This window comes from Neocloeon triangulifer, unplaced genomic scaffold (assembly GCF_031216515.1).
Source record: "Neocloeon triangulifer isolate White Clay Creek 2 clone unplaced genomic scaffold, ASM3121651v1 ptg000014l, whole genome shotgun sequence".
NCBI lineage: Eukaryota > Metazoa > Arthropoda > Insecta > Ephemeroptera > Baetidae > Neocloeon > Neocloeon triangulifer.
In genome coordinates, this window is record NW_026775556.1 from 14398867 (window position 1) to 14417982 (window position 19116).

General features: G+C 38.8%; 4 protein-coding genes across 8 annotated transcripts in view; 1 reads left to right on the plus strand and 3 right to left on the minus strand.

The window, feature by feature from the left end:
- Window positions 1-97: 97 nt before the first annotated feature.
- On the minus strand, window positions 98-3434 carry LOC132200204 (potential E3 ubiquitin-protein ligase ariadne-2). Of its 2 annotated transcripts, none has more exons than XM_059625476.1 (9): window positions 3264-3434; window positions 2562-2777; window positions 2195-2504; window positions 1899-2130; window positions 1730-1847; window positions 1449-1673; window positions 1173-1388; window positions 970-1119; window positions 98-543 (listed from the first exon to the last, which is right to left on the minus strand). In XM_059625476.1, exons 2-9 carry the CDS (start codon window positions 2760-2762, stop codon window positions 451-453), a joined length of 1545 nt encoding a protein of 514 aa, XP_059481459.1. In that variant the 5' UTR covers window positions 2763-2777; window positions 3264-3434; the 3' UTR covers window positions 98-450. The 2 variants fall into 2 exon arrangements, with proteins under 2 accessions (XP_059481459.1, XP_059481460.1); XM_059625477.1 differs by having other exon boundaries at window positions 99-439.
- A 225-nt stretch (window positions 3435-3659) lies between these two features.
- Window positions 3660-5752, plus strand: LOC132200205 (GATOR complex protein NPRL3). 2 transcript variants are annotated; one of them, XM_059625478.1, is made up of 4 exons: window positions 3660-3793; window positions 3980-4307; window positions 4363-4866; window positions 4921-5752. In XM_059625478.1, the coding sequence occupies exons 2-4, from the start codon at window positions 4029-4031 to the stop codon at window positions 5572-5574; spliced, it is 1437 nt and encodes a 478-aa protein (XP_059481461.1). In that variant the 5' UTR covers window positions 3660-3793; window positions 3980-4028; the 3' UTR covers window positions 5575-5752. The 2 variants fall into 2 exon arrangements, with proteins under 2 accessions (XP_059481461.1, XP_059481463.1); XM_059625480.1 differs by having other exon boundaries at window positions 3782-3914.
- On the minus strand, window positions 5601-7130 carry LOC132200206 (mitochondrial inner membrane protease ATP23 homolog). Of its 2 annotated transcripts, none has more exons than XM_059625482.1 (6): window positions 7011-7130; window positions 6509-6780; window positions 6405-6450; window positions 6270-6351; window positions 5990-6214; window positions 5601-5934 (listed from the first exon to the last, which is right to left on the minus strand). In XM_059625482.1, the coding sequence occupies exons 2-6, from the start codon at window positions 6762-6764 to the stop codon at window positions 5740-5742; spliced, it is 804 nt and encodes a 267-aa protein (XP_059481465.1). In that variant the 5' UTR covers window positions 6765-6780; window positions 7011-7130; the 3' UTR covers window positions 5601-5739. The 2 variants fall into 2 exon arrangements, with proteins under 2 accessions (XP_059481465.1, XP_059481464.1); XM_059625481.1 differs by having other exon boundaries at window positions 6958-7109.
- A 529-nt stretch (window positions 7131-7659) lies between these two features.
- The window catches only part of LOC132199305 (diacylglycerol lipase-alpha), a 38513-nt gene continuing 27056 nt past the window's right edge, over window positions 7660-19116 (minus strand). The window contains exons 2-15 of one of the 2 annotated variants that reach the window (XM_059623914.1): window positions 16173-16384; window positions 15727-15828; window positions 15318-15495; window positions 15123-15207; window positions 13915-14049; window positions 13556-13758; window positions 13136-13451; window positions 12851-13074; window positions 12643-12784; window positions 12473-12592; window positions 12257-12396; window positions 11373-11505; window positions 10055-10432; window positions 7660-9550 (exon numbers count right to left, since the gene is read on the minus strand). In XM_059623914.1, coding sequence (XP_059479897.1) covers window positions 8819-9550; window positions 10055-10432; window positions 11373-11505; window positions 12257-12396; window positions 12473-12592; window positions 12643-12784; window positions 12851-13074; window positions 13136-13451; window positions 13556-13758; window positions 13915-14049; window positions 15123-15207; window positions 15318-15495; window positions 15727-15828; window positions 16173-16384 — 3100 coding nt within the window. In that variant the 3' untranslated portion in view covers window positions 7660-8818. The remainder of the gene's footprint in view (window positions 9551-10054; window positions 10433-11372; window positions 11506-12256; window positions 12397-12472; window positions 12593-12642; window positions 12785-12850; window positions 13075-13135; window positions 13452-13555; window positions 13759-13914; window positions 14050-15122; window positions 15208-15317; window positions 15496-15726; window positions 15829-16172; window positions 16385-19116) is intronic. The other variant, XM_059623916.1, reaches the window with a different exon arrangement.

Below are 19116 nucleotides of genomic sequence, written 5' to 3' on the forward strand. Positions count from 1 at the left end.
TTTCAAGAAGGCTGTTGAGCTCGTCTTCAATAACTGGACCGCTCTGCAGGTAAAATAAAGCAAAAAATAAAAATGTGAAAAATTATTTCATTTTATTTGAAAATTCAGCTAGCTGTTGAGCATGGAATGGGAGGACATCAAAGTCATTTAGCTGCACGCCAGTTTACAGATTACATGACCGACACATTTTGCAATAAAGGTTTGTAGAGTTATTTATTTTTCCTCTCACAAATTGAAATAATATTTTGATGCAATTTTTTACATAAATAAAACAATAATAGCCTTTATCTTAAATTATAGTAAATATTGAAGTGGAGGAAGTGGAGGACATCCTGATTGACATCTTAGACTCGGAATTCAATACCCAATGTGAAGACGATTCTCCTCTGGAAGTGAGTCAGGAACTTCACAGAATCTTCCAATTGTGTCGGAGTGGCAACTGCGAACAGTTTAACTTTGAATTGCAGCGATTGGAGCGTCCTGATTGTAAAAAGTGGTTGGCGCAGTCTGTGAATGCAACGCAATCACAAGACGTCCAGGAGTCTGAGGACGAAGAAGAGGAGCAAAAGAATGAGACAACTGAGAAAAATGCAGAAGACCAGCCAATGGACACGTCAGATCCCGCAGACGAATGGACAGTTGTGAAGAGAGGGAAGAAGCACTAAAAATTGTTGTGCTATTATTTTTAGTAATCCTGTACTTGTTAAGGTTCCCTATTGTTAATGAAGGTCATTCATTTAATTTAAAATTGCGATTTTTTTATACAGAATTAAATTTAATGAACAAATATCTTTAAGTGGACCAAGTTAAATTGAAGATCATAAACATATTTCACACTCGGGGAAACAATTGAATTGATGCGGAATCGACAATTTCGAATGAAAGTTCGTGCTAATGGTACAAAGAGTTGAGGTAGATACTAAATATTTTGTGGGGAATACTCAAAAGTTGTTTTAAACAGTATCATACATTGAGGAAGTCTTTGAGTAGAGTAAGCCTCCGTTTCTCAGCCACATCCATTTGGTTCTCCAGATCTCCGCGATCGGTGCTTTCAGCTCGCTCTATTTTCCAGGACAGGTTTTCTATCTCAGCTTCAAGTGACGCTTGCTGATACTGAAACTGAGAAAAACAAACCTTAGCACCCACTCAAGGCAACTTTATTGACTTTTTACCAATTCTTTTCTGGAGCCTGGCTCCATGTAATAGGCAAATGGGTATGTGTACTGCAGTGTGTAGCGACACTTGGCCAGCAACTCGGCTGCGTCCAGGAGATACTGCCAGTCAATCCAGGTGCCCGACCCTGAGTTCATTACTTTGCCTGTAATCTTCTTGGTCACCTTTTTCAAATGCTGCTCCTCTAGTTTCAAACTCTTGGAATGGTTTTCCCACTGAAAGAAAAAGAAACTTCAGTTTACACCGACAATGCGGAGGCAAAAATCTCAAATTACCCTTTCATAGTAGTGCAGGTATTTTTTGAGAGCCTCCCTAGCTTGCGCGTGAGCCGACTCGTTGGCTATGTTGGGATTGTCCTTGTAACGGGAACACTCGTAGTATTCTGAGCCATGAGTCTTCCAGTCGCCAAGGCACATCCAGCAAAAGTCGTGCTTGCAGCTGTAACATTGCATGTGGTTGCATCCCCCGTTCTTCTCAATGCATATATGGCACTTTGGGCACTGTAAAACCAGCAAACATTGATCAAAATTTTAAACCAAAACAAATGAGAGCCTACGTCTTTTGTGTGAGCACTAATGTAGTTTGCTGTTTCACTGTCGTCTGCACATTTTGTGAGCCATCTCTTAATCGTGCCGCAATCAGTGGGAGCGTGATAATCAATGCCGCAGTTGAAACTATTTAAAACACAATTTCATAAAAATATTGCCGATGTTTGTAAAGCTCACCAAAATACAGTCTTGCACGATTTACAAACAGCTCTCTTTGCTTTCGGCAGCTTGGCTTTGACGATCACTTGGCAGTTTGGCCCGGGGCAAAATCTTAGCTGGGGATGCGACCTGACGTAGTCTTGAAATGTGAACAACTGGTATTTCTTTCTCAGTTCTGGCAGGGTGATTATTTTCAAAGCAAAGTCTTCCGTAGCCAACACCTCACAGCCTTGGGCCATACACTTGATTCCTAAAATAAAATAAAAATCCATCCTCTGATTGCTCATTCCGGTATTGATTTTCAATTGGCCTACCTGTGGAAACACCTTGCGAGATCTGGACTTGGAAGTGCATCACCCAGCAGCTGGAGCAGAAGGAATGACCACAAGAGAGCTTGTAGAAATTCTGGCCTGTGGCCTGGACGCAGACGGAACAGACAATGGGCACATTGCTGTTTGACCTGAGACTGCGCTGCTGACGTCGGTGAGTGGAGGAGCTCTCTGCCCTCGGCTCAAGTTGTGACTCAACCAGAAGAGCTTGGCTGTCTTTCTTATACTTGTCCGTCACCTCGGTGATTGCCCATTTGTGGGTGTGGAGTAAGACCTTTGCAAGGGCTGGAGTGATCTAGGGCAATTAATTTAGAGGTTTAAATATGGCTTGGGGATTTTTTTTGTTAAATACCTTCAAGCAGTTGGACAATTCTTCCACAGATTCATTAAGCAGCCTCTCAACCTCCTCGACGGACAGGCACTCAAACTCAAAGTACTCTGGGTCACTTTTGCTCACATCAACTTGCTCCAGATCACATGTGTCTGCCTCATCATAGTAATTTTCAAACTCCTCTTCTGAGTAGTCCATGTCAGACTCACCTTGACCTGACATGGTGGAACGTCTCTCCTACAAAATAATAAATTTGTCAGCATAACTTAATTTCATAATCCATTGAATTTTAATTTTGTTTAAATCTTCTTCGTAATAGAACTATGTAATAGCCCCAAAGAGTTATAAATGCTTAATTTTTCATTCAAATTATATTGAAAAATATTATTATTTTAGTGGGTACAATAAATCGATTCGTACAGAATGGAATATGGATAATATGACTCTCATTCTCATGTGTATTGTGCACTACATACATACATACATGAATTAAATTCAATTAAATCGCTGTATTTTCCCACTTATAGCTTGAAAATTAAGTTGCGTTTGACTTCAATGTATTATATTGATGATTAAGAAATCAATAATAGTCCAATTACATAAATAATCGGACATTTTTGGCCAAGAGGCTTAAAACATTATTACAAAAGACTGTCAGGAGAAAATGAGGCAGAACGCCAGCTCTGGAAATCTCTGAAGAGCACTTTGGGCAAAACCACTTACACTTCTTCAGTCTCTAGACTTCAAATGAGAAGTTTCCTTGTATGCATAAGCACAGTATTGTTGATTCTTCAAAACGCGACCCTCAATTCGAAAAACTGTAATTCGATTTGCGACTGGCCATTTTGAAAAAGTTGTTTACTTCAGCTCATTGCCAGCTTCCATCTTTGAAGTCTGGGGAATCGATTAATTTTAACTTAACCTGCAGTTAACCGGTTTTTGTAAAATCAATATCTCAATTATTTTGAGCCAGAATTTGTATAAACATTAATTTTTTGATTTGTTTGTTTACGCTGTATTAGCGAAGAGCTCAAAGAGTAATTTTTTTGCCACCAAGTACCCTTTTTAACACAGATATCTCAATGAGTACTATAAAATACCGGTGTTGGACTTGATTTGAAAACTAAAACTGTCCTAGAATTGTAGTTATGCGTCTCAGCTGGTGGAGCTCGAAGTATCAGGATCCTGTGCGTGTGGTGGAATGGATAGTGAAGACAGTGGAGAGGCACAAAGTTGGTAGAAATAAACAAGACGTAAGAAAATTTAAAATATTTTGGTTTCTCCTCTGCGGCTTTTATTTTAACTGCTTTTAAATTTTCCTCTCGTTGAAAAGAAAGACTGTGATTTTTATTCTGTCAGCTTATTTGCGTTGTGGTACGCTTTCAACTGTGCTGAATTTTTGTTTGATATATATAAAAAAAATGTATTTTTATTTACAGCTACTAACAACCTGCAATAATAAATGCGAGAGAAGTTCCAAAATTTGAGATGGAAGGCAATCCATTGAGCATCATTCTAGTGAAGAGCGACAGCAAAGGTGATCGTTTGCTCTTCCGATATCCATATGCTGCAGAGTCGCATTCTGGTGAAGCAAATTGCAAGAAGAGGAGGAACCCATACGCCCTTACAAGCACAGACGACCTTCTTGAACCGCCCAGACAAACGTCCAACATCAGCCACAATCAGCTCACAGGGTTTTCTGACGAAGTCCTGTCAAACTTGTTTGCTGTCAAGTCAGACCTGTGTGGAAACAAATTTGAACTGAAGGTTTAACATTCATAAACTAATTTTTGTACAAAAAATAAAATTTTGAAATTCACAGGTCAATGATGTTCGGTTTGTGGGACATCCAACTCTCGTCAGCGCAGGATCTGTCCTGATCAACATTCAATTTGCTATGAGAGCCACAGCAAGTCATGCTATTGTCAAGTGCTATTACGACCTGAGCCGCAGATTGGGAGTTGCTCTTCGACATGAGGAGAAACGTTGTGGCTACGTCACTCAAGAGACTAAGGCCATGGTCACTGCCCATGATGAAGCCCAGCACTCGCCCTACAGCCAAATCTTGGCTCGAAGTGCACTCGCGAGAGACTTGAAGACCGTTTACGAGGAACTCTGCCTTGCAGGTCAAGTCCACCTGAGGGTCAACAATTGGATAGAGGTGTCGTTCTGTTTGCCGCACAAACTGCATCCTGAGCTTGACCCCGACTTGCTGTGCATACATGCCCTCCGACCATACTACGGCCTTTTGCTTCTGGTCGAAACGGGAGAACTTGTGTCAGGACTGTCCTCGGATGCTTCCCCAGCATTAATCCGACTTTTGCAGGTAGCAGAATATTCTATAATTTTTAATTTTGTTACTATTCTTAAATTGTTTCAGGTTTACAGTCCGCTGAAGAGTTTTCAGACCCTTGCAGCAGATGCAGATCTGGTGCTAAACCAAGTCTACCAACTCGCCCGACACTTGGTTTACTGGGCAAAAGCAACAGTCATATTCCCTCTGTGTGAAAGCAACATCTACGTAGTCAGTCCAACAGCCCCTCTGGCAGTCAACTCTGCCCTAGTAGAAGAGTTTTCGGAGAAATTTCCTGGATCTCATCTCCTGTCTGTGCTCTCGGAATTTTCACTGCCTTCGTCGCTCAGCCAACGAGTCAGTCCCTTGGACAACCCTCAGCAGCACTCGCAACTGGTCTGTATGATCATTTGGATGCTGCAACATAGACTCTTGCTCCAGCTGCACACCTATGTGCACTTGATGCCCACGTTGGCTGGCATAGCAAAATTAGGCGAAGATGAGGAACTGCTCGGTGATGACGAAAGGGTGGTGCATAGTCCGGAGGAAATAGCCCTGTTCTCTCGACTGCAGCGGCACTTTAACGGACAACATCACTTGGAGGAAATTATGTATCTTGAAAATGTGAGGCGTTCTCAGTTGCTGCAGCTGATAGACAAATTCAGAGGTGTGATAATAACTAGACAGTCTGAAGACCCAATGATTGCAAACTTTTTCATTTCTAAAAAGCTGCACTCCTAGTTACTTAGCAATTAATTAAACTGTGATTAAAATTATGAATATTATTATTTTTTATCTGCTGGTTAAGTTTACTTTTATGTTACTAAGAAAGGGTCTTAGCTTGTCGTAAATTGTATAATACAAATATTATCTAATAAAAACTATTTAATTATGTTGCCGTAACAACTATGTGTATCCATATCTATGTCCCTCGTAATATGCTCTGTGCATGTCGTAGGAATTCCGCCTTATCCGTCTCCCGATAGGCTCCAAGTCTTTGTAACACTTGTCAAAAACACTGTCCACAGCTTCAGCTGCTTGCTCGTCAGTCACATTTCTGACGGCTTTGACTGACGCTATCGCCTTTGTACGCACACAATTCTGTGAAAAAAAAGCACTTGTAAAATAATTTTTATCTAATTAATTTGAACCATACTCTATGCGTCTGTTGAATTCTAATCGGTGAGGCGTCTCCTTGTACACAAGCTGACATGTAGCTGCAGTTTGTTAAATTTGCGGCTCGTACTTCAGTGCACGCCAAATGTTTCAAGTTCTTGAAGTCCAGCTTGTGCCTGCAGTAGTCGAACATATGGACCATTTCGTGAGCCATCACACCTTGCACTAAACCCTCCTCCTTTGCTACGTTTTGGCAAACTACAATCTGCAAGATTTTTTCTTTGTTTATTATTTAATTTCAATAAATATATTTAACTAACTTGGTTAAGTAGTGGGTCGTAGCCTCCCGTCACACTTGGATCACAAAATTCACAGGCAATGTGTCTACGGAGGTCAATTTCACTAAAATTTTTGAAGATCTAGAATTATGCACTAATTACGACAATAATTTTTACCATCCTGAGCTCCTAAGTGCACCCATCATCAGCTTTATCAGTGGACCTATAAATAAATTTTGCTCGTAAATTGCACTCTAATATTTGAAAAAATGTTGCATTACTATTTTTAGCACAGGAATAGACGTTCTTTTCACACTTGAGTTTGTCAATATCACTACTACTCTCTCCGAACCACAACATCCTTCCTATACTAGGAGTGAATTTTTCACCCCTTCGCTCTGGGTACAAGTCATAGCCCCATTCTTTCTGCGCCTCTTCTTTTTCCATTAGGGTTGAAGCAATCTTATTTTCATTTTTCACCTCTTCTGAACTTTTTTCTTCAGTGAAAACTCTTCGAAAAATTGCAGAGAGCCCCATTGTAGATACACTTTGTCTGCGGAAGAATAAGTACATCATGATGAAATAAGTTGAATAATTTTCATATATGTGGAGAATATAATGGAGAATAAATAAATAAATAAATATAAGTAAAAAATTTAAAAAGAACAAAAACATGTAAAGCCGGACGCGGGGTAATTGGATAATAAAATCTTTAAAGAAATATATTTACAATTTTCAGTATAACCAGATTTCTGTGTGCGATTTTTAATTATTTTCTTGTACCTGCAGCTTTATTTGTGATGATTCAGGTTGAGGAAAATAAAAACAGGAAAGATAATCTAGAAAAGTGTGAACTATGAAGTGGGAGTGGTGCACGGCTCTTGGTGGGCGGGTCGAACCCCCACACCCCCTACAGTCCCCCTACAGTAAAGGACAGAAAAAAACAAGAAAGAAAAAAACACATAAAATAAGATCAAGTCCAAAATCTCCAGGAATCACATACTTCACATGACTCTGGTACTGGTATGTATAACAAAACTGTTTCATTATCGTACATTAGCATTACTCATCACAATTCTGCACCCCGCGCTGCATTAAATTAAAATTTCTCTATATAATACGTATATATCATTTTAATGATTTTTTTAACATTCTTAATTTCAAAATCATTTAAAAACACAAGTATGCAAACATTGCAAAATTCAATTAATTATTGCTCTATTTTAATTTAACAACGATTATAACTAAATAATACACTTTTTGCACTTTTTCATGTATTCAATAAGGGGTACCAGTCCACCATGCAGTTGCGTGTATTGAAATTCTAGTTTTTAATAATATATTTTTAGTTTTATAGCAGGCGTTTGCAGGGGTAACATAAATTAAAAGATTAAAGATTTATATTTATTAAATAAAACAGCTCAATTTCATTTCATCAATTTAATTTTATTCTTAATAGGTAATTCCTATGACGATAAAAAAATCTCCATTAAAAACGTAGTATTGTTATTTATCTGAATTATGATATTTGATTTTGTGAAGGATATTTGATCATCTTAGAAATTGTTCCATAATAAATTTTATTTCTCTATGGTCATTATTTTAATTAACCATTTTATAACAATAAAACTTTGCAAATAGCACCTATACAGCACAATATGCTATGTTTTATACCTCAAAGCGTACTTTTTTTAACAATTATCTCGTATTTATGTAATTGCAATACTAATTTTAGATCAGGCTATGGTACTAATAATTCTATGGACACCGGACCAATGTGTGCAAATACACATAGTAATGGATAATTTCATTAAAGGGCATAAAGAGTGCTACTTTTTCTAACAATTAATAGCACAGGCTATAGACACTGGCGATGACTAGAGTTTAAATTAAAAATTTTTATAGTAAGTTCACATTTTTGACTGTAAGTAGATGTTAAATGAAGATCCTTTAAAAAATGATCACCAGCTGCTTCTAATGATATTATAGTGAAGAGCGATTTCATATGTATTGATGAAAAGAGGAATGACAGTTTATTCTATATTATCGAAAATATTTTCCACAGAAAAATTACCACTAAATTTTAATAGCTAAAAATTTAAAAGGAAAAAAATTATTCCCATTAAATACCAAAAATTGGTGCTTGTTCCATTTTAGAACCCAATTTTAGGCATGCGACGTTGTGTGGCTATACATTTGCTCTGTATAAATTTGACACACCAAGGAAATATATCATTTCAATAAATACCTATTCATTATGTACAAAATTCTTTTGCATTTTCCTCATAACAAGGTAAATGTCTCTAAACTGCATTGGGCCTTTAAATGACGACGTGTGTGCAAATTTGGAGCGTCGTTTTTTACTTTGGTGTGACGAGAACACAATTTTGGCACTGACAGACACCTTAAAATACTGTACTGTTTTATATAAAATAAACAATGTGCGAATACGTATGGTGTCAACATTATGGTGTTTCTTTAAACAAAAAGTAGCTCCAAATGTGCAAAACTTCAGCGGACCTTTTGCATTAAAAATACACTTGTTTTTCGCTCTCTTCAATCACCACATAGTATTTGTATCCTTCAAATCCTCACACACTACTCTCGCCCTTGACAACCCTGGCCATCAGTCCGGCATTGGGCGACTCCGCGCCGAGTGGGGTCAGCAACGGCAGCGGCGAAACATCATCACTCGGCGCTCCACTCTCCTCGTCCGAATGGGCCTTGCGTCCATTCGGCGGCGCCAACAGTCTCATTTGTCTGTAGCCTTGGCCGTTTCTGCCAAAGCCACTGTCCTCGTCCTCGGGCGACTCGCCGACCGACCCGCAGCCCACAAAGTACAAGTGCGTCGAGAGGGTACTGCTCGGTGGCGACGGAGGAGATAGGAGGAGGCCGTTGGTCTCCGATTCGACCAGGTTGAAGGTGACCTGCTTCGGCGAGCTGGCCATCAGGGGCTTGAACCGCCCGTTCAGGTCCATCTGGTGCACATCAACGATGATGTTGTTGTTGATGCTCTTGTTCGGTGTGCTGTTGGCCGACGTGAAACTCAGGTCGATGGACTCGTTTAGGGAGGACGCAAGTTCCAACTGGTTGTTGGTCTCGGTCGGAGTTGGGGTGCACTTGTTGCTGTTGTTCAAACAGGCCGGTTTGTACACGACGGGCCCAACTTTTTTGCCCAGGCGCGGTGAAAAGAGCATTGGGTAGTGCTGGGCAATGCCGTGCAAGAGACTGCCTGTCCGAGAACTGATGCTGGACACCTCACTCAGCGACTCGGGTGTTGCCAGCGGAGCCAGGCCAAACCAGTCGTCATGGATGAGGTCAAGCTGAAATTAAGTTTTTTGCCTTACTTATCTTCAAAAGCATAAAATGATTTAATAGAATTTTAATAATAGTTTTTTTAAACCTGTAGAAAGGACTTTGTGTCAACAAGAAGTCTTTAAAGACAAAATGAATGAATTTGGTACTCTTTCAGTGTTTACTTTTTTTTTAAATATAAAGTTAAATTTTTATTTTAAAATTTATGATTTTTAAAATATTTTTTTCTAAAATTCATGTTTTTCTTGCTTCAAATTTTATATATTTTTTTTTTCTTTTTGTTCTTGTATTTTTTTAACTAAAAATATAATGTATCCGTGGACATTGCCACACAACATGTTACAATAAAATAAATGCAAATAATTTAGTTTTCCCATTCAGCATCTATCACTTAATTGAGTCATTGTTTTTTGCTAGAAGATCTATTTATAATTGAAAAATAGAATTCGGAAAAGAAATAAAACTAAAATATGCGGGGGAAAACCGTTATTTGAGTACTGCGGCTAACTCACTTTCTTATTCTGAACTACAGAGGACGGCGTGGACGTTGACCTGGCGGCCATGGTCTTGAGCTGATCCTCGAGTGCAGAGGCATATTCCCACGGCAGGGAAGGGTGCAACGTGAAGGGTGTCATAGCGACTGGCGTGGCGCTGTTGCTCGAGGTGGACGAGCGGTGTGAAGGGTTGAGCGAGGTGAAGCTCGTCTCAAGGCACAGTTTGTGTGGTGGCGTCAGCGACTTTGGCGACGCTGGCGTGTTCTGCAGCAGTAAAGTGTGCTCCGAAAACTCGCTGTTGATTACGAGGGTCTTGGACGAGCACTCGGTCGGCGCCTTGTCCGAGGGAGTCATGGAGTGCCGCCGGGGCTTTGCTGGACCGATGTGGGTCACAACCTAAAAGCACAAAATCAATTTAAATTTTACCTAGCCACACATTTAAAAGATTTATATAAGATTATTTTCAGTTTTTTTTTTATAGAGGGACCGCAAATTCAAATGCATTCAATTAATAATTTTTACTGAATTTTTTCGTGTGAAAAATTAAATGATATTGATATGATAACTGAATGAGTGAATAATATGAAAACTAAAATTTTAATGGTGAATAAATATAATTTTTTAGGCAAATAAATTTTTAAAATTTACACATAATTTAATCAAAAACAACTAAAGCATTATAGAATCTAAATTGAGACAATTTAACTGCTGTGTAGAAATTTTAACATTTTGTGATTCCTTTATTAATTAAAAGTAAAGAATTTTGCAATAAAGGGAAGTTGTGCGCTAGCTTATAAATAGCCGGTGGTATAAAACTTTTAAAAGTGCTGTATAATACGAGAGTTATTTAGCAAAAAGGTATTTACAAAATCACCACAGAAAAAGAACGCAATCCGACAGAGATTTTACCTGGTTTCCTTTTGGATAGAAGTAGTAGGTAAGATAGAGTTAGGAGAGCTATCGTCAATACATGCTACAGCCACGGCGCACGCATCTGAGGGTATGGGGACTAAATTTTCCATGGGTTCGCAAGGTTTGGTGGTCAGGTGGTCTGACACAACCTATGGAATTCTCAAGTCAGGTCAACTGCTTTCCATCTTTTGTTTTACGCAAAGCAGATTTTTTTAAGGACGTGTCAAAATTAAAAGTGTAGACTGCCTATTTAAAAGTTCACGCAGATCTACCCAGAAAGTCGTGCAATATTTTTCTAAAATTGTAAAATTTGGTAAATCATGCGCTCATGCAAAATTCAGTGAAATCAGCGTTTTGTGCGTAAAAGAAGAAAAACTTATGGGTTGTGGGAACTTTGATTGTGTTGATTCAAATTCAGAAATACCTTTTCCAGCGCCTCCAACACCTTGTCCGGCATGTGGTCTTGAATCATGACTGGCGAGATCAGAACTTCGTCAAAGTCTGTGTTGTCCACCCACAAGGCTTGGTAGACTGGCTCATTTTTGCGTAAAACTTGCCTGTAAAATAAGATTGATATTAGAAATATTATTCATTCAAATATTTATCTAATTAAGTGTCAATTACTGACTTAAACTATTCTCAACCAAATAGGAAAATATAAAATACTTTCCAAGCAATTTTTAAATAATTTCTCTGGCATCTGATTTTAAAATTTTAGTGAATTTTAGCATAAAATTTTACCAACTATATAGCTGATTGCAGAAATAAGTAATCTACTCTAGTAATATATATTTTTTTACAGATGGTATTGATATTTTGAGTTCTTCTTAAATATTCCAGAAAATTTTCTTGAGCAACTTCATGCTCCTTTCTTTGCAAAATGAGGTTAATCATTCAAGACTATCGAACTACCGTGCATAAAGTGATAACAAGACTACGCTAAAAAATCTACGAGCAAAGGTTTACTTCAAAAAATAAAATATAAATTTCAATCCGACACGCTTTAGACATACCTCCACTTTTTCTCATATTTTTGCCTAAAAGTTCGCAAGATTCAAGCATCAGCGCATAGTAGAGAAGTGAAAGCAGACATGGAAAAGCAGTTAAGTTACATGTGTAAACCACGCTTGTATAGGCGAAAACCTCAAAAATCAACTAAAAAATATTGCAAATTCATATATATCTCTTGCATTGGGAAAATTTACAGCTGTGTTATAGTGTGTTAGAAAAGTGAAGCAAATTAGGTGCGGTTAGTTTCAAGTTAATCAATTTAAAGAAATGCATAATAAAATGGCAACTTTTACTCACTCTCCCTTCGTTGGATGGTGCCTTACGACATGGAGGATTTTGCCTGGGGGGTACAGGGGCTGGTGCACTGTTAAGGCTATCGAGCTGTCCGTCGGATGAGTGATGTCATCCCGGGCTGCGTCTCTTTCCGCTTCACTCACCTAAATGTACGAACATATTAATTAATTAAAAAAATTTCATTGGAATTCAATTTTTGTTCGATAAAAATCATATTACTTGACTCACAACAACAGCCTCTGAACCAGGCTCAGCACCTGAGTTGCTGACTTTGTCCTCATTACCCTCCATTTGGTGCGGTCCACAGCAACAAACCATTCCCCCAGCTATTGTCTTCCACTAAACAGAAATTCGATGGTTAAATTTTCCAGCAACATAAAATTGAGCACCTTTGGATCTTTGCTCCGTTTGATTGCATTTATGAGATCAGCCCTGAGGGACTCCATTTGGTGGAGACCAATTCGAGGCACTACATCTTTTCCAACCACAATTGAAATGGTGAACTCTTGTGAGTACTGAACAGCCGGCATACTATAGAATTAAAAAGTTAATTAAACACGTTTAAAAAATAATAAAAAGAAGTGGCAAATTTTGTACCTGAGAAGGCCTCCAGGAGGGGAATAGGCATAGCACCTGAGACCAGGGTGTTCCTGCCTGAGCAGGATGGCTAATATTGCCGCAGTGCCAGCACCTAGCGAGTGACCTACTAAAACTAGGTCGAATTCATGGGTGCCCTTGGAGGGGTCTCGGCTGAAGGCGCGAGCCAGAATTCCTTCTTCGTTGATCTTGTCCCTGATGTAGGCGGCAGCTTGAACCATTCCCTACAAGAGGAATCATCGTTATTTATTTAAATAAAAAATTCAAAAGGTAAAAAATTCTAACCTTATGACCTAACCAGTCTTCTTTCGGAGGATGCAGAGGCAGCGGTTCTCCCTCGGCGTTTAAATCGGTTATCACATCTTTCATCGACAAGGTGCCCCTTATGCTGAGCACCACTTTTCGGCGCGCGTAGTCGAGCGCGACGAAGAACGGCGTCTGACCGACGTCAACGTGGTATGTGGCGTACACGACCTCCACCTGGCCGCGCTCCACCTGCTCCCTCAGGGCGGCCACATTACATTGACAGCAGTTGTCTTCAAACATCACCGATGCGTCTTCCCGCTCACGCTTACCACACAATCGTGGAAAACATGAGCATCTGTGATACAAAATTTAATTGTTTACTTTTTTTTATTTTTAGAGTTTTCAATAAAATTTATTTTTGTTTATTAAAATAATCCACTTAATGAAATATGCTCATACCTGAGTTTCGTGCATAATTTACAAATGCCCCAGATGGAGTGCGTGACCATGTACATGGGCCAGCCATAGGCGCCCAGAGCGAAATGCATGTAGTGGATGACAGTTTGGAACTCGGCCAGCTCCTCTGGCTCGCTCAGGGCCACAAACTTGGCCCTCGGCGTCACCGGCACGCCTGAAAGGAAGGCGTACGTGTCGTTGCAATGCTGTTGAAAAGATAAAAAATGTTATAATTTTTAAATGTGATTAAACCCAAAAATAAGATTTGGTGGTGCAATCAAGGTCACAGGACAAGACTTTGTCTTGGCCTGATAAAAAAAATATTCACACTTCAAATGATTTAATAATAATCAGATGTGTACCTGAGCGACAATTGCTTCTCTTTGTGACTTTTGCATCTTACGGAGGAGGACTAGACCGGCGATCACATCGCTCGGCACCACATCAAGATCGCGGAAAAAGTCCGAGAGCAGTCGGGCAATGTCGGAGAAGGAATTCTAAAAAAGGTAAATAACAAAAATAGAATTGTTACTCTGGCATTAAAACTTTTTTAAGACAGCTGACATAGAAATATTCTGGCCTTATCAAATAAAATAAAAGTCATGATGGCTATAAATTGTGATCATGTCCAGCAGTGGTCTTTTCGTGCGCCAGATGAATTCTCAAGCAAGGACAAAATTTATCACAAGCGTGACTTATCAAATTCAGACATCTCTCGCACCACAGCGAAGGCGCATGCGAAAACGCGACCACGTCTTTCTGGCAGAGAGAGAAATTGAATTTCACTGCCAATACTACTATATCAGACACGTGCATGCAATTATCCATCATACTTTTTGCTACACATGACACACAATGGCCGCAAAGTGATCAATTTCAAAGGGCTATCGTGTTCCTCGCAAAAGTCAGACTTGATTGATGATCAAAGAATGAGCACAAACATCATCATCGTCTTTGAAATTGAGTCTTTTGTGCTTCATTTGAGAATCAGCTTACTTTCTATATTTTTTTTGTTTGCCTTGTGAAAAATTAATGAAGCGTAAACAATATTGCTTTGAAGCAAAAAATATTATATTACATTGCCAACATTATGTCATATTATATTAAATAAAAAAGATATAAACTAGCAGTAATTTAATATAAAATAACCACCGCAGCACATTTTTCGAAATTTAATTTAAAAAAATATATTTATTTTGGCTCTGCGATCTAGAGTGGGAAATAATTTTGCAATATGTGTTTTCCAGGCTGAAGTTTAATGTCATCATATTACATGGTTTACGACTAAGTTCGATGTTTCCCCAAACAGCAATTCGCAGTTTCGTGTGACGCCAACAAGTGCACATTATAGTGAACTTTTGGACGTGACTCTATTAATTTCAAAGGTCACGCATCAAGCGTCAACTCGTCGCCTGATGAAATTTATTTACATTGAACAAGCTAAATTGAAACCGCCCCAAAACACACCATGTGTGACTCGTGCACGTTCCATATTTGCTGCAGAATCAATATAGAGCCAGCGAATTTATTTATGACCCTTGCGCGGGGTAAAGTCGGATGAGAAACTCACCCTGCTCCTGTCCGAGTTGCCCATGCAGCAGAACAGAAGGCGACACCGGTGATCCCAGCTGTCCTGGTAGGCGCGCAAAACTTTCCTGCAACCAAAATTTATGACCACCTCTAGAATACGCCACTAGCAACTCGTAAAAAACTCCAATTTAACTTTGCATATATGTTGGGTGAATTTTTTAAGGGAAAATCTAACCTTTGCCGCCAGTTCCGCTGCCTGCTGCCTGATCTACGGTACTGGAATTTTGATTCAGCCTCTTTCATGCTTCTTTGGTATTTCTTCATTTTCACCCACGAGCGGCCGGCGGCGTCAAAAGTGCACCAAATTGTGACGGCCACGCTTGCCAATACACACCCGTTGCCCACAATTAAACCTGAAAAATTGACATTATTATATGAATCATTATAAAAATAATAAACAAAAATTAAAAATTTTAAAGAAAAGAAAAAATATGCGTAGAAATCTTTTGTTAAATTAAAGAAGCTATTGATATAAATAATTAATTTTTTTTTAAATTTTAAATTGCAAAAAATATGGCCCATTGGAGCGATGCATTTTAAGAGCGCAAGAGACAGAATCAATTAGTCAGAACACGCTCGCTTACCTAGAACAGCCTCCCTGGAGGAGTCGATGGGGCAGTCTGCGTAGTGGTAAACCAGCCACACCACCCCAAGTGCCAGCCAAACCAGCTCCAAACCAATCACCCCTGCGAAATCCATTACCTTTAATTAATATTTGCCCGCAGCCGATTTATCAGCGCCCACCACTCACCGCACCAAAAGCTGATTGTGGAAGGAATTGAATTGGAAGATTGGATGTTGCTTTAATGCCAAAGGAAGATTGCGGTAGGAAGATAATTTTTAAAAGGAATAAAATTTCCATAGTAATTGAAATTTTGAAAGCGATTTTTGTGCTTAATAGTTATTGGATTCTCTAATGATTAGTTTTACACGACTTTTTCCTTATTTAAATTGAAAAAAAAAATGTTCTAGATTTGGATATTGTGGAATGCTGTATTTTTTGAAAAATAAAAATAAAACTTAATTATACCTAGTCTTGTGTAAAGGAGGTACTGCATCGGAGCTCTGGGCTCGGTGTCCAGAATGGAGCCCCTCATGGCCACAGCCGCAATGCCAAGCTCGAGGGCCATCGCGACGCTCAGCAGACCCAGGTAGACGCCCAGATGCACCCTGAGAAGGGCGACGCACTCCTCGGTGCGCCATAAGGACTGGCTGGTCAACAGCACCACCACCACCACGGCCCTATAACAAAAAACCAAAGCAGAAGTTAAATAACGAGCCAGTGAAAATTTTGCGCAGGGAATTCACGTTAACGTTTTCATTAAGAATTCGGAAAACTTTTGCCGATGCGATCGAGGAAAAAGAATTCTGGGAGGTTTGATTAAAAAGTTTGTTCTTCCGACCGAGCAAAAACTTTTCGCGCGCAAGTTTTGCACACAACGGAAGCAGAAGTTGCACAATGCCGTAATTTAATTGTCGCTGCTGCGACTGAGAGATTGAGTGAGTCAGCCAACCGGTGGAACACTTGTGCCCGGCGAGTTGCAGAAGCGCCGAACGGCAGGCGATGGCTTATCTCAGCGTGGGAGACGCTCGCTCATTTTATTACGCCCCAGCAGGCGAATGAAAATTTCAAAAATTGAATCACTCCCGTCGAAGCTGCCTGTTTGTCAATTCGCACAACGCTGATTTAGTTGCCAGAGATTTGATTGACGTTAAAAATAGCTTACCAGGCTGAGCTAAATGTAATAAAAGGGGGTACTTAATTTACAATTGCTATTATTTGAAATGTTAAAACACAGAAAATTTAAGGGAATTAAAATTTTACCATAATAAATCGTCAAACGGTAAATTCATTAAACGATTAAATTTTTTATTTCTACTTCCCTGCCGAGTTCAAATTAGTTTACAGGACACAACTTCATTTTTCATTACACTTGCGGATGCTAATTCTCATTGTCAGGTTTTCTAGGGAATGTTTTATTTAAAATTCCAAATTTTTCTACCTAGCTGTTTTTTTTTGCACTGGCCAGGTATGACTGACATTACAATATTTCTCTACTCACAAATCTAGAAACTTTGAAATAAATCAAATTTTTAAAGCAACTTGAACCTGAACCAATTTTGACAGCCAAAAAGTAAATTTCTGATTTATATAAAAATTCATTCATACACAAAAATTTCTAATTTTTTCAAAGATCTTGGAATATGTTATGCAACATCTGGATTTTTGATGCAATATTGAGCTAGGGGTGCGGAAATATTCACTTTTGACCCCCGAAATAAATTACTTTGATTTTTATTTTAAAAACCTATACATTTAAAAAGACGAGCAAAACTTAAACTTTCAAAATGCATAACGTTAAATTAATAACTATTTTAGCATTCAGTGCATTTCTAAATTGATTTGCATTCATGCCTTCGTGGGATTTAATGTTTATGTAACGAGAATAGTACAAACTTCTTCTTGCCCCAGTTACTTGCGTGCACTCGTCAACCAGATGTTTTCTTTTAAAGTAAGACTGCAATACGTTTGCTAGACGGAACAAGCTGGAACTAATATATTTAGCAAAAAGTTATTGCAAATGTCTAACACGGCGGAAATTTTTTCCCTTCCCTTTGACATTTGCAATGCTTTTGAGTGCCTCGCGCCGCTGCGCGCTTCTATTCCCTGCGAATTGCACTCTTCTCCATCACATGCCGCTGCTGCTTTATATTATACGATCGAGTCTGTTTGCTGCTCGCCGACACACAAATAAAAAGCATATAGGGATATTCGATATTACTTTTTGCCCACGAGCCGTCCGTCGCGCCGCCATTATCAACCAGAACCAGTCGCCCCAGCCAATCTATCGGAATTCTTTCCAGAACTGATGAGATTTGATATCAATATCAGGGGGAAAATGGTCGATTTGTCGTCGTCTCAATATGTTCTATAAAAACCAATGGCCAGATATAACAAACTGCATCAAATATTTTTTTAGAAAGAGAGATAAGAACTAGAAACTTCTGAATTTAATTAAAGAATTATTTAATAAAATGTCCCTGAATCCAAAATTTTAAGTTGTTTGCAAAATAATATTAAGATGATTTTTCACAGGAACACGAATAGGTGGTTTTAGGTGATGAATTAAAAATTTAAATTTATGCAAAAAAGAAAGATGACTTTTGCATTTCAGTTTTAGGGACTTTTTAAGAAGTAAATATTTTGAATAAGGCTATTATTTTAAATTTGGTATAAGGAAATTAGATTTCAATTTAACAATAAAAATCTAAATTGATAATTTTAGGTGAAGTAAAGTATGAAATCATTGAAATCCTGTGGGACTTTTTTTACAAAAGTAGATTATACATACATATTAGTATATTACACAATGTTCAACATAAGACGATTAAATTCAAGCTACATTGGGCGTTAACTCTTTTAAAGAAAATAAATCAGGCATATTTTTCTAATATAAGGTCTGAAAAATTAATTAAATTAGTTAACCAGCAATGTTTGAAAAGCTTCCAATTTCGACGGAAAGCTTTGGAGCACGTCAAATATAGGGTGCAAAGGAGGTGACAAAAAGTAGTGTGGTCCTCTTTTTACAAGACAGATAATGCGCACAGGGGCTGTTTTTGTTTTTGCAGAGTTCCTCGCCCTGCAAGACGTGTCCTCCAATAATCGATTCAACCGCAGCAGCTTTTCCAGCTCTGCTGTCTGCGTTTGACGTCGGAATAAAGAAGGTCTGCGAGTGACAAGTAATGGGCTGCTAAAAGCCTGCACGCATTTGCATAATCATCGACATGCGGGCAAAATCAATTAATCGACTTTTATAAAACACACTCGCAGAGATGGAATTGACACCCCGTGTTGACTTGATTACTTCATCGAATCGGCCGCGGTGAAATCGGATCACGCGCGCTTTTTGAGCCTTTGACCTGCACCTTCGCGTCAATGTGATGCGTACGTCGATGCTCCATTTGTCATCAAT

Coding starts and splice junctions, on each gene's coding strand:
- LOC132200205 (XM_059625478.1), top strand. CDS start 4,029: ATGGAAGGCAATCCATTGAGCATCATTCTAGTGAAGAGCGACAGCAAA. Junction 4,308..4,362: donor GAAACAAATTTGAACTGAAG/GTTTAACATTCA, acceptor TGAAATTCACAG/GTCAATGATGTTCGGTTTGT. Junction 4,867..4,920: donor CATTAATCCGACTTTTGCAG/GTAGCAGAATAT, acceptor AAATTGTTTCAG/GTTTACAGTCCGCTGAAGAG.
- LOC132200206 (XM_059625482.1), bottom strand. CDS start 6,764: ATGGGGCTCTCTGCAATTTTTCGAAGAGTTTTCACTGAAGAAAAAAGT. Junction 6,215..6,269: donor ACGACCCACTACTTAACCAA/GTTAGTTAAATA, acceptor AAAATCTTGCAG/ATTGTAGTTTGCCAAAACGT. Junction 5,935..5,989: donor GAATTCAACAGACGCATAGA/GTATGGTTCAAA, acceptor TTTTTTTCACAG/AATTGTGTGCGTACAAAGGC.
- LOC132200204 (XM_059625476.1), bottom strand. CDS start 2,762: ATGTCAGGTCAAGGTGAGTCTGACATGGACTACTCAGAAGAGGAGTTT. Junction 2,131..2,194: donor CTCGCAAGGTGTTTCCACAG/GTAGGCCAATTG, acceptor ATTTTATTTTAG/GAATCAAGTGTATGGCCCAA. Junction 1,848..1,898: donor TCGTGCAAGACTGTATTTTG/GTGAGCTTTACA, acceptor TGTTTTAAATAG/TTTCAACTGCGGCATTGATT.